At 46.6% G+C, this 12,088-nt stretch overlaps 2 protein-coding genes across 2 annotated transcripts in view; one reads left to right on the top strand and one right to left on the bottom strand.

The window, feature by feature from the left end:
• brox (BRO1 domain and CAAX motif containing) overlaps positions 1–2,870 on the bottom strand; it is an 8,421-nt gene extending 5,551 nt beyond the window's left edge. The window contains exons 1-8 of the mRNA XM_057353441.1: positions 2,763–2,870; positions 1,968–2,080; positions 1,644–1,750; positions 1,373–1,469; positions 1,136–1,231; positions 930–1,002; positions 524–629; positions 350–439 (exon numbers count right to left, since the gene is read on the bottom strand). Of these exons, the coding sequence (XP_057209424.1) occupies positions 350–439; positions 524–629; positions 930–1,002; positions 1,136–1,231; positions 1,373–1,469; positions 1,644–1,750; positions 1,968–2,068 (670 nt within the window). The 5' untranslated portion in view covers positions 2,069–2,080; positions 2,763–2,870. The remainder of the gene's footprint in view (positions 1–349; positions 440–523; positions 630–929; positions 1,003–1,135; positions 1,232–1,372; positions 1,470–1,643; positions 1,751–1,967; positions 2,081–2,762) is intronic.
• A 611-nt stretch (positions 2,871–3,481) lies between these two features.
• Positions 3,482–12,070, top strand: aida (axin interactor, dorsalization associated). Its single transcript, XM_057353442.1, has 10 exons — positions 3,482–3,760; positions 9,766–9,832; positions 9,969–10,022; positions 10,138–10,192; positions 10,283–10,346; positions 10,421–10,524; positions 10,701–10,823; positions 10,902–11,024; positions 11,099–11,216; positions 11,299–12,070. Exons 1-10 carry the CDS (start codon positions 3,654–3,656, stop codon positions 11,393–11,395), a joined length of 912 nt encoding a protein of 303 aa, XP_057209425.1. The 5' UTR covers positions 3,482–3,653; the 3' UTR covers positions 11,396–12,070.
• The last annotated feature ends 18 nt before the right edge of the window (positions 12,071–12,088 follow it).

The raw sequence follows: 12,088 nt of genomic DNA, 5'->3' as shown, positions 1-12,088 counted from the left end.
AGAGAGAGAGAGAGAGAGAGAGAGAGAGAGAGAGAGTTGCGACAACAGAAGATCAAAATTTCCACACGTCACGTGATTCATGGAGCCTTCAGATAGTTCCAGGAAGTTATGTTTTCTCTTTAAATGAATAAAAAAACCACAAAGAAATTAAGCATTTAATGACGTCTTACGTCTTTTAATGGGTTAAAGTTCGTCACAATCGGTCTGTCATGCGTTACTAATAATGTCAATGGAGTCAACGGAGTTGACGCAACTCTCTCTCAACGGCTCTGTTCTGAATAACCCTTTAAATGACCAACACGCAGAGAAATGCAATAAAGCAGCAGAAAGCGTGTGGCGATAAACTCACCCGCCTTTTGGTAGAAGTTAGCCGTCTCGTAAGCCAGCGCTGCTATGAGAGAGGCGTTGTGCTTCAGCTCGATGGCTCTGGCTATAGTCACTGAAAGCACAGAGACACATGAACACACATACAGTGAACACGCGTGTCATCGCTGCTGCTGCTGCTGATGATGACGTGTTTTACCCTCCTGTGCTTCTGCTTGACTCTGAATGATGTACGTGTCAATGACTCTGGCCTCCAGATCTCGACCCTTCTCTGCTGGAGTGATGAGACGAGGAATATGAGACTCCTGAGAACAAACCCAGAGTGCGAGCGTTAAAGCGCAAGCCATTCTCGGAGGAGAACGCTTTTGTCTAGACTTTTATATGTGACAAAAGTATGTGTGGCCACTAGTGACGTGAGGTGCGCTACATTGAAAATCTGTCGTTTTTGTGTTCAGGTCATTTGATTGAAGGTTTTTAGCTAAAATGTACTGTATGTGAAATTGTCACTGCACAGAAAAATCTCTATAATGGACCTCTTGTGGCTCAAGGCTTTGATAAAACGTGTGGATCTCTCAAAAAAGGAAACGATGAAAGAAACGTCTCACCTTAAGGGTTTTAAATGTACCGGCGGCGATTTTCAAACTCCTGTGAACGTCTTTGGCCTCCTCCTCTGTGATGCTACAATACAAAGAAAGAAGGCTCTTACACATAATACACCACAGGAAGTTGATTACGGCGACAAAATAAACCTCCGAAGGGTGACGTGTGTGATCATTCACAACATTTCCTGCAGGACACTGATGGAACTTACTTCTCTTTTCCAGACAGTCGCGAGGCGAACTTCGTGTACCAGATGGCCACATTAAAGGCCATAGACACCAACTCAAACACTGCGTCCTGCTGGGCACTGACAAGAGAACATCTCTTTAATAGACGCGCTATAAAACAAACACTGCGGTACCGAAAATCTTTGTGAATAAATACGTGTTTATTTATACAGTAATCTCTCTACCTCACGGGTGATTATGGAACATTCTCTCTGAATTACCTGCCGATGTTTCCCTGTAAAGTGTCCGTCCATTTGAAGTTGTGAATGAAGCGAAGCTTGCTCTCTTGTGTGGTGCCGTCCAGTGGCAAAATAAAGCCTGCACGCATTTTGCAAAAGAGAAACGGCAAAGATTTGATACTAACAACAAAGCAACCACGTGCTTGTGAGCGTCTGAGCGATCATGAAAACATTCAACAACACTGCAGTTTTGTCAAGGTGTAAACACGTCTGGTGTTCTGTGATCTAACGGAGAAGCAGAAGCAATACGAACCCTGTAAGAGCGAGAAATAATCATCGCTGACTTTCTTCATAACCTCTGGGGTGCACGTGGAGTCTGTGAACATGTCGAGCAGTCTCACCCGAGCCGTTCTCAAGTCACTGAAAGAGACATTCAACATCATTTACCGTGAGTCAGGTCATGTCAAACCTGTATGGGTTTCTTTCTTCTGCAGAACAAGAACGCCGAGAACTAAACAACACTGAGCTCCATTGCTTTCATTGTATGAACACAAAACCACTGAGGCATTTCTCAAAATATCTTCTTTTGGGTTACGCGACAGTGAATAAATAATGACATTCAAAAGTTGAAACTCACTTGCAGATCTTATTGGCAGACGGGCTGGACGCCACCCCATACAGATTGAAGGATGCGGGCGCTGTGGCTTTTAAAGGGTTTCTGTGGAACCAGTGAGTCATGATGAAACACACCTGGACACACAGAAAGATTATTATTAACGTTTTCAGTGTTGTCACGCTTTGTGTAGAATTTACAGAAATGTTCTCTTGTCATGTTCTCAAACTGCTTATTGCCATCTCTCACCCTGAGATGCTTTTTACTGAAGGACCTCTTATTGACTGATTTCTCTTTGTTGTTCAGTCCAAGTCATCCATTTGAAAAACATTTTTATTCAATAAAAGTCTAGTTTTCTCATGAAAGAAATGATTATGTTGGTACATTTTTATTTGTGTCTACAAAATCATTTTACACATTTAAGCAAACACATTTAGATCAAAACATTTTAATTTTATTATAATAATCATTTCAGTGCCTCTGAACTACTGACTGGTAATGTATATGAATATGAATCTAAAGGCTTAGCTCGGCCTTGTTTGTCATCAGCTCTATGACTTAAAAACAAACATTCACCGGAAACGCATGTTGTTAAAACCCATGTATAGTAACATGTCATATTCCACATGCAAATAAACACTGATCTAACGCTACTTTTGTCCAACATATGATTAAAACACCGATATAAACAATTGGACAAGAGAATCGTTCAACAACAGTAAACGAGTAAACCAACCACACACACGAACGCCTGAAAGACGAACATAAAACACTTGTTCTAAATGAAACATATGAGTGTTTATATCAGAAATAAATCACCTGTCTGATGTTTGTTTTTATATCGGCGAGACTTCACTGATGTAGACGAGGAAACGCCAAAACAATGAGCGCTCTTCCGGTATGACGGCGTATGGTGACGTCATCGACACGCCCGTTTAATCATAAACCGTTTATTTTTATGCATGTTCTGTTTTTTACTATTTTACAACTATTGTGAAGATTTTGTGAAATAATCGTTGTGTACGTAAGTAGGAACAGCTTTAAGGTGTGTTTTTGTGTTTCGTCACAAATGACCAATTTTAATTATAAAATTAGGCATGGGTTTATTAGAGTATATGAAGAGTTTGGTTCCAAATTAGATAGCAAATTAAAAATCATGTTTTTTATTATGTTATCATGTTTTTCTTGTGATTTATTGTGTTAGTAAGCTGTATTTTTTGTGTTATTATGGCTTGAATCAAAACTAACCAACTGCCGTTTGAGTGATATTAATTGGAATGCACAATAAAAAAACATGATTTTGGAAAAATTTTAAGAACGGAGTTATCTCATTTTAGAACCAAACTCCTCATATGTATGGTAATGTTTTTTGTCGGATTCACTGCCATTTTTATTACCATAGTTTTATCATAAATATCACAGTTGAACTTCGTGAAGGTTTAAACCTACTGACAAAACAAAAGCTCACATTCTCAAAAGCTTTTAATTTGAAATTCCTCTTTCTCGCTGAGTGGGCGCGGTTTCCGGTTCTGTGGCAGGTAGTTTGGTTGCACTCGCATCAGGCCTGTGTCAGTGTGTGACGGGCACCGGTGCACCCGGAGCTCAGTGTGTGTGTGCGCGCGCGCGCGCTTCCCCGGCGGCAGGGCTGGAGCTCAAACTACACCAGCGATGTCAGACGCCGAACCTTCCGCGAAACTTTAACTCGCCAACATGTCGGATGTCACCAAAACCGTGCAGAGATGGCACGCGAGTTTTAAAAAGGCCACGGACTTTGATTCGTGGGGGCAGCTGGTGGAAGCCATCGATGAATATCAAATGTAAGTTGCGCACATTTGTTATGAAACAAAAAAAGATATGCTATTTTTTCTTGAATAAAGTGCAGAATAAAAACCGAGCGCTTGTTCTATGCTGTGCAAAGAGAATTTACCGCGTTCTTGAAATGTGACCATTGAAATGGTAGAAAGTGGCAATTTGCCGCACGTCCTAATGTTTCTTTAAAGATGCATTTGTGGTTAATTGTGCATGCCTTGTTGCATTAAATGCACGAGATGCATTCATGATAAGATGAATGAGAGAAGTGTGTTTGCATTAACGCTCCACACTCTCCAGTTCTGCTCCGGGTGGAGTTTCCCTGTTTGTCCACATCTGAATTAAAGCCATTTAGGTCAACACTATATTTATGTCATCAAACTGCAGTTTGAGTTCCCTTTCAAGTCGGTCTCTGGACATTGCATATCTATGCTAGGGGTTTCCCCCTCATTCTCAAATACTGAAGCCTTATTGCATCGCGCCGGTAATCGACGCTTCAGCGTCGGACTATGGGCGGGGCCTACGGCGGCATTGCCTCGGAATCTTTCTCCTTCACGAAGCAAGCATCTGTGGACTTACCTACATTCTTCTCGCCGTTGACCATGCTACTAGAGGACGAAGATCACCGGTTTCCCTTCGGCGATCCGGCAAGAAGAGGAAGAGATGTCAATTAAGGAGTGTTGCGCGTGCGGTGTACCCATTGAGCTCCCCGACACGCACGATGCGTGTGTCTTCTGTCTGGGCCGAGCCCACGTGGAAGCCGCGCTGGATGGGTCTGACTGCCCCTGCTGCGAGCAGATGTCGGTCAAAACACTCCGTGCTATTATTTCCGTGATCCTCAAATGCACTAACCCTGGTCCCCCCCGACACCTCCGGGCGATGGGAGGAAAGTACTGGGAGGCCACGTGCTCTAGGCCCCCACGATGACCGCATGGCTGCATATGCTAGCCACGTGGGCGGGCCTCCGGTATCCTTCGCAAAGCCTGGCCTTAGCCCGGAAGATTATGCGAGAGATATAATGTCGCTTGTGGCGTCGGAGTCGGACGATTGGGCGTCCCGCTGCACCGAGCCACGTGAGTAGCCTACCCTGGTCGACGACGAGCTGGAGAGGATCCTCTCCGAAGCAGTCCGGGACTTGGGGCTTGAGTGGCTGGATATGAGGTATCTGCAATCCAGCCACCAGCCCGCCGCACCCCAGAGACCTGCACCTTTCTTCCCTGAGTTGCACGAGGAAATATCGCGCTCTTGGAACTGCCCCTATTCTACTCGCGCTCAGCTGGTGGGATCTAAAATGTTTCACTCTGTGGATGGGGCCGACCGAGTGGGATACTCGAAACCGCCACCCATCAAGGATGCTGTAGCGGCACACCTATGTCCGACTGCACGTGGGTGGAAATCCACACCGCTTCTCCCGTCTAAGCCATGCCGCACTACAAACCACCTGGCCGAGAAAGCGTACTTGGCAGCCGGCCAAGCAGCGGCAGCGGTTCACACTATGGCTGTCCTCCAAGCTTTTCAAGCCAGGATGCTGCAAACGCTGGATGAGGCGGGCCTGGACTCGGAGTCCTTTAAAAAGCTGCGCTCGGCTACCGATTTAGCGCTCAAGGCTACTAAGATGACGGCTCAGGGGATTGGTCGCTGTATGGGCAGCTTGGTCACGCTGCGGAGACACCTGTGGCTGACGTTGGCAGATATGAGAGAATCAGAGAGAGCTATGCTGCTGGATACCCCGATCACCCCGCAGGGCTTGTTCGGCGATGCTGTGGGCTCTTTCTCTGAGAAGTTTTTCGAGGCTCAAAAGCAGTCGAAAGCCCTGAGTCACTTCCTGCCGAAGCGAGAGCGGCCGGTGGCTCCCCCACCGAGATCCAGATCCTCATCCGCTCGGTGACCCGGCGTGAGGACAAGGCAAGGCAGCCACGATACCCAAGGAAGATGGGCCCCCGTCCTCCGAAGCCGGTATCGGAGCAGCAGCGTTCCTGATGGGAGTGGTCTGAGGAGGAAACGCTCGCCCGGAGAGACGAGCGAGGAGCCGGCACGCAAAAATGTTCGTCGTGCTGTGTTAAATCTGCCTGCCCCCTGGCATGTTACAGGCGGTATGGGAAGATGTTTGATGCGTTATATGCCAATAAAGTTTGCCATAAAAAAACAAATCAAACAGCACTCACAATCAGGGCCCTTTTCCTCCTCACTGTTGTTCCCAACTGTGCGAGATAAGCGGAGTCCCGCGTTCGAGCGGCGCACTGCGGGTTACAAACCCGCTGCACTTTCCCAGTCTAAACACGAGTGTCCCCTCGGCACCTGCCGACAGAGTGGCCGGTGTGGCAGACATGGCAGACATCACCCCTGTTCGCTGGATGGTCAACCGCTCTCTGTCATCAGACGGCGGCTCATTACGAACGTGTCACAACACATTTCAGCCCCTGTCACACTACACGGACGCGTGGCACGCGCTTCCAGGAGTGTCGGAATGGGTAATGAAGACGATCACAAACGGATATACAATTCAGTTTGCACGCAGACCACCCCGCTTCAGCAGCGTGATAATGTCAGATGTGCCGGACGGGGATGCGACTGTTCTGAGCAGAGATCCGTTCTCTCCTGAGCAAGCAGGCGATAGAAGAAGTCCCCGCAGAGAGCATGAAGAGCGGTCTTTACAGTTGTTATTTTCTTGTTCCCAAGAAAGACGGGGGTCTTCGTCCTATTCTGGATTTGAGACCGCTGAACCGTGCGTTAGCAAAGCACTCACTCAAAATGATAACTGTGCAACAGATCCTCGCGCACATTCAGCTTGGGGATTGGTTTATATCAGTGGACTTAAAAAGGATGCCTATTTTCACGTCCAAATAGCCCACCGTCACAGGCGATTCCTGAGATTTGCCTTCGACGACAGAACGTATCAGTTCAGAGTCCTTCCATTTGGTTTGGCGTTGGCTCCGAGAACGTTCACAAAGTGTATGAATGCAGCTCTGGCCCCTCTCAAACAGAGCGGCATACGCATCATGAATTATCTGGATGATTGGCTGGTCATTGCTCTGTCGCGAGACGTGCTGGAGGATCACAAGCGTCAGCTTTTGGCACATATAGAGAGTCTGGGACTGACTCGCGCAGAGCATTACGTTCTTAGGGATGATACTGGACTCCCAATCTATGAGAGCGAGCCTTTCACGAGAATGGGTGCAGTCTTTGATCAGCGCTCTCACCTCTTTCAGACCGGGAAGAGTGATGTCACTAAAAAGCTTTCAGTGGCTGCTGGGGCTGATGGCGGCAGCGGTGCCGGTATGCTGGCTTGGACTTTTGCATATGAGACCGCTTAATTTATGGCTGAAATCCCGAGTGCCACACAGAGCATGGCGAGAGGGCCGGCTGCGCATAGTGGTGACTCTGGTTCAACACGATTATGTTCGAGCAGGGAGTTCAGATGGGCAGAGTGGTCAGCAGGAAAGTTGTCACTACGGACGCGTCACTGACGGGCTGGGGAGCCCTCTGCGACGGCCAGCCGGCGTTCGGCACTTGGACAGATCCCCAAACCTTATGGCACATAAACTGTCTGGAGCTAGAAGAGGTATCTTTAGCTTTGCAAAGCTTCCTATCCCTCGTAGAGGATCGGCATGTCCTGGTTCGCACGGACAACATGACAGTGGTTTCATATATCAACCACCAAGGAGGAGTCCGCTCACGGCCGCTTCAAAGGCTAACGAAGCGCCTCCTCTTATGGGCGGACAGACACCTGCTATCAATCCGAGCAGTGCATGTTCCCGGTATTCAGAACTGTGGCGCGGACATGTTGTCCAGGGGCGGCCCGATCTTCGGGGAGTAGAGACTACATCCGCTGACGGTGCGGCTAATCTGGAACCTGTTTGGAGAAGCGGAGATCGATCTGTTTGCCTCAGCGGAGAATGCGCACTGCCGGTTGTTTTCCTCGCTGACCAATGCTCCCTTGGAGGGAGGTGCTCTATCGAGCTGCTGGCCGCAAGGTCAGAAGTATGCTTTTCCCCCACCGAAAATTATGCCGCTAGTGCTGTACAAAGTCAGAGAAGAGAGGGAGACTTTGTTGCTGGTAGCGCAGAGATGGCCCAGCCACCCTTGGTTCCCGGAGCTGATGGAGATGATAACGGCTCCCCCATGGCCGATTCCTCTGCGGAGAGATCTCCTGTCTCAAGCGAGCGGCTCGGTGTGGCACCACAGGCCAGAACTATGGAACCTGCATGTCTGGCAGGTCAGCGCAAAAGGCGGGAGCTGAAAGTTTCCAGACGGGTTTTGGATACTATTGACGAAGCGAGAGCCCTGTCGACCAGGCACCTATGTGACCTGAAATGGCAAGTTTTCGTTTCATGGTGTAAAGCGATCGACGAGAATGCAGATAGCTGCAATGTATTGGTTGTGCTATCGTTTTTACAGGATCGTCTGGACGCGGGACGTATGCCATCTATGCTCAAAGTGTATATGGCTGCTATCTCGGCGTTTCATTTGCCCATCGATGGTCGTACTGTCGGAAAGCATTGTCTCGTTGCTGGCTTCTTAAGAGGAGCGCGGCGATTACACCCGTCGCGTTCCGTCATGATGCCGGTATGGGACCTTTCGCTAGTGCTTGATGCGATCTCTGGACCGCCTTTTGAGCCACTGCATACAGCGGAGTTGAAAGTGCTCACATTTAAGACGGCGCTTTTACTCGCGTTGGTGTGTGGTAAGAGAGTGGGTGATTTACAGGCACTGTCAGCAAACGATGCCTGTCTGGAGTTCGGTCAGGATGACTGTATGGTCAGGCTGCAGCCTAGGCGAGGGTATGTGCCTAAAGTGCTTTCCACTTCATATAGAGCACAGGTCATTACGCTCCAGGCTTTTGCCCCTCAGAGTCAGCGTCACATCCTCTCTGTCCAGTTCGTGCGTTGCGGATTTACCTGAATAGCACCAGCATGTTCAGACGGGAAGAGCAGCTATTTGTCTGTTTCGGGGGCCGCTCTAGAGGGCTGCCGGTTTCGAAACAGAGACTGTCGCATTGGATCGTGGAAGCGATTGAGCTGGCTTACACGTCCAAGGCTAAGCCCTGTCCATGGAGAGTACGCGCACATTCTACTAGAAAGGTGGCTTCATCATGGGCTTGGGCAAAAGGTATGTCAATTCAGGACATTTGTATGGCAGCAGGATGGGCTTCGCAGAACACCTTTGCGAGATTTTACAATCTCCAGATTCCATCTTTTGCACCACACATCCTATCGGTGCAGTGATCTATCTTGGAATTGGAGATTGCCGGCATTTGTCCACGCCCCTCGTTTAGCGGGTGGTTTCGACTAGGTCCGGTAGCCAGGTATAGTGCGTTTCTCTATACAGTAGCTGCTTATGTGCTTGGGCTGCACCAACCGCGGTAAGTGTGCTGTTATTTTATGTATAATTCTAGTGTTATGCTACACTTTTACATAAGGCTCCAGTGGTACTGCGGCCCGTAAGGAGTGGCGGATACTGTTATGTGCTTAGTCTCGCTTGACCTGAGCCAGAGGGCATTCGTATCCCCGGGAAAGCAGTCAACGGGCTCGATGCTTCGGGTCTAGCCCTTAGGCTGTTTATGGAGGTGGGGACACAACACAGCGGGATTTTAATCGCCCCCTAGCATAGCTATGCAATGTCGAGAAACCGACTTGAAAGGGAACGTCTCCGGTTACGTATGTAACCTCGGTTCCCTGAAAGGAGGGAACGAGACATTGCATAAGCTGCTGTGTTGTATTTCTCAGGGTCTTATCCATGTTCATTGGTCGAAAGATTCTGAGGCAATGTCTCTCGGCGTCGGACTATATAGCCGTAGGCCCCGCCCAGGAGGGGGAAACCCCTAGCATAACTATGCAATGTCTCGTTCCCTCCTTTCAGGGAACCGAGGTTACATACGTAACCGGAGACGTTTTCTGTCTGACTTTATGCAGTGCAGGTATGGAACACAACGTTCAGCTGTATTTCATTGACTAATGTGATGTTAATGCAGGACGAACAACATTCTGTCATTGACTCATTGATGTTTCATCAGATTGGCAAGACAACTTCAGAAAGCAGTGCAGTCAACAAACTCGCACGATTTTACAGAAGAACAAAAGGTGACAGCTGTCAATGACTGTTTTAATTCTCAACGTGATAGTAAATAACACCATTAGCTAGCCATTTTGAAATGATATTTACTTATTCAGATGTTTGTTTTGATTGAGGATGAAATCTGTTTTTGTTTTTTTTCAGAAAACCCTGGGAAAATGTGCAACATGCCTTGAAATGAGAAGCGCAGCGCTGCAGGTGAGTAAAGTACAGAGTTCCGTCAGTCACTTGTCAGCAGGTCATCACACTGAAGATTACTGTTGTCTGAGATTTTGTGCGAAGGTTTATTATTAACGTATTCTGTTTCTGTCAGAACACACCCTCTCAAGATGACTTCAAGTTAGAAGACCTGAAACAACTGGAACCCAGTATGTACTGTATATATCGACGAGTTTATAAAACCAGCCAAAAGAGACTTCTTTATTTATCACAGTGTTTTATCCTTCTGTTTTTAACAGTCATTAAGAATATTCTGACTTACAACAAAGATTTTCCATTTGATGTCCAACCGGTGCCTTTGAGGTAACTCTACATTCACTCTTTAGTCCAGGTTTCAATTTGTTGGTTTGTTCATTCTGTCCTCACTTTACCTTTAGGAAAATTCTGGCACCGGGAGAGGAGGAAAACCTGGAGGTCGAGGAGGAGTCGGATGCTGGTACTGGAGCGGGTTCAACACCATCATTCACCTCCAGAGTGCCAGGTGTGCACGAAAGTCTGTCACGTTTATCGCACCTGCATTTTGTGTAACTATTAATGCAGTATTATGACCGTTGCTTCTTCACCTTAACTTTCTGTAGTGCCTTACATGTATGCAAATGTAATGTAAGTATTTTTTCTTTGAACCATTTCGTGTGCTTTTTAAAACATTTTTGACAGGTACTTTGTTGCCGAGGTTACCGTCAGAGCCCGGGATGACATTACTGACACTAACCATAGAGAAGATCGGTCTGAAGGACGCAGGGCAATGCATTGATCCTTACATCACCGTCAGTGTTAAAGGTAGAAATCCGCAGCGTCAGATCATATTTAATCCTGTAGAACATATTCTTACACGTCCACACTTCTGTCCCTCCTCAGATGTGAACGGAATAGATCTGAATCCAGTTCAGGACACGCCGGTGGCCACACAGAAGGAAGACACGTACATTCATTTCAGTGTGGACGTGGAAATCCAGAAACATGTCGAAAAACTACCCAAAGGTACGCACACCTGTTCTAACCTGACAGAAATAAACCAGGACCGTGATTTGACCCGTCACGTCTCGCTTCTGTAGGAGCAGCTATTTTCTTTGAATTCAAGCACTACAAACCCAAGAAAAGATTCACAAGCACTAAATGTTTCGCCTTTATGGAAATGGACGAAATCAAACCAGGTGCCATTGTCATAGAACTGTGAGTAACAACACGTCATTCTTTCATTATTTCTAGATCACTTACACGTGATACGTGTGAATGTAACGATATTGAATTGTAGGTACAAGAAACCAACAGACTTCAAGAGGAAAAAACTCAACCTCCTCACCAAGAAGCCGCTGTTCCTGCATCTTCATCAAACGTTACACAAAGACTGAACCAAAACGGACGGGACGGGACTGACATACATGAACCACAAACGTGTTTTTATCCTCTCAGATCTTCGGCGATGTGATTTGGGATGATCAGCATGTCAGAGAGAGACTGTTTCAAATGGACGTTCTGGTGCATTTATGTTTTGTACAAATGCTCTGTATAATGATTTGTGATGATAAACAATAACGCTTGGGCAACGAAACGCACTTTTATTATCTGACAGATGATGTTATGACTGAAGCACGAAACTGGTTAATGCTTACAACCCACAAACATTTGTGTAACACAGAGCACTAACTGATTCACATGAAGGATGCAGCTGGGAAGAACTTCATCTGTCAAATTAATAATTTGAGAAATATGTTCATTTCAGTTTAAAGAAAATATTCTGTTCCGGTTTAAATAACACTCACATCAAGCCCAATCTTTCCTTTCTAGTGAAGATATCAGTATTTACAGAGAAAACAACTAATGAAGATATATTCACCCTGACCGTTTAATGACTCGTGTTGATGTTGACCGTCTGAATCACACAAACTAAAGCTACAGTTCAAAATCAAAGTGTTGCGTTTCTATGAAAATTTTATACGTGTTGTTCGATAAAAAGATTTCTGTCTTGTGTGGGTTGTTATATTGCTTTTCATGTCTCATTTCTAATAAAAGACAATGCTGCGTGAATCATAAATGTTTTATAA

The sequence above is a fragment of the Triplophysa rosa genome, linkage group LG15, assembly GCF_024868665.1.
Source record: "Triplophysa rosa linkage group LG15, Trosa_1v2, whole genome shotgun sequence".
NCBI classification, from domain to species: domain Eukaryota; kingdom Metazoa; phylum Chordata; class Actinopteri; order Cypriniformes; family Nemacheilidae; genus Triplophysa; species Triplophysa rosa.
The sequence above is the reverse complement of the archived record's forward strand: the minus strand, read 5'-3'. Positions and strand labels throughout refer to the sequence as shown.

What these genes read in the sequence shown, in the direction of transcription:
- aida (XM_057353442.1), top strand. Translation starts at nt 3,654, where the DNA reads ATGTCGGATGTCACCAAAACCGTGCAGAGATGGCACGCGAGTTTTAAA. An exon ending in GTCCAACCGGTGCCTTTGAG is followed by an intron (nt 10,347 to 10,420) that starts GTAACTCTACAT and finishes CTTTACCTTTAG; the next exon opens with GAAAATTCTGGCACCGGGAG. An exon ending in ATTCACCTCCAGAGTGCCAG is followed by an intron (nt 10,525 to 10,700) that starts GTGTGCACGAAA and finishes CATTTTTGACAG; the next exon opens with GTACTTTGTTGCCGAGGTTA.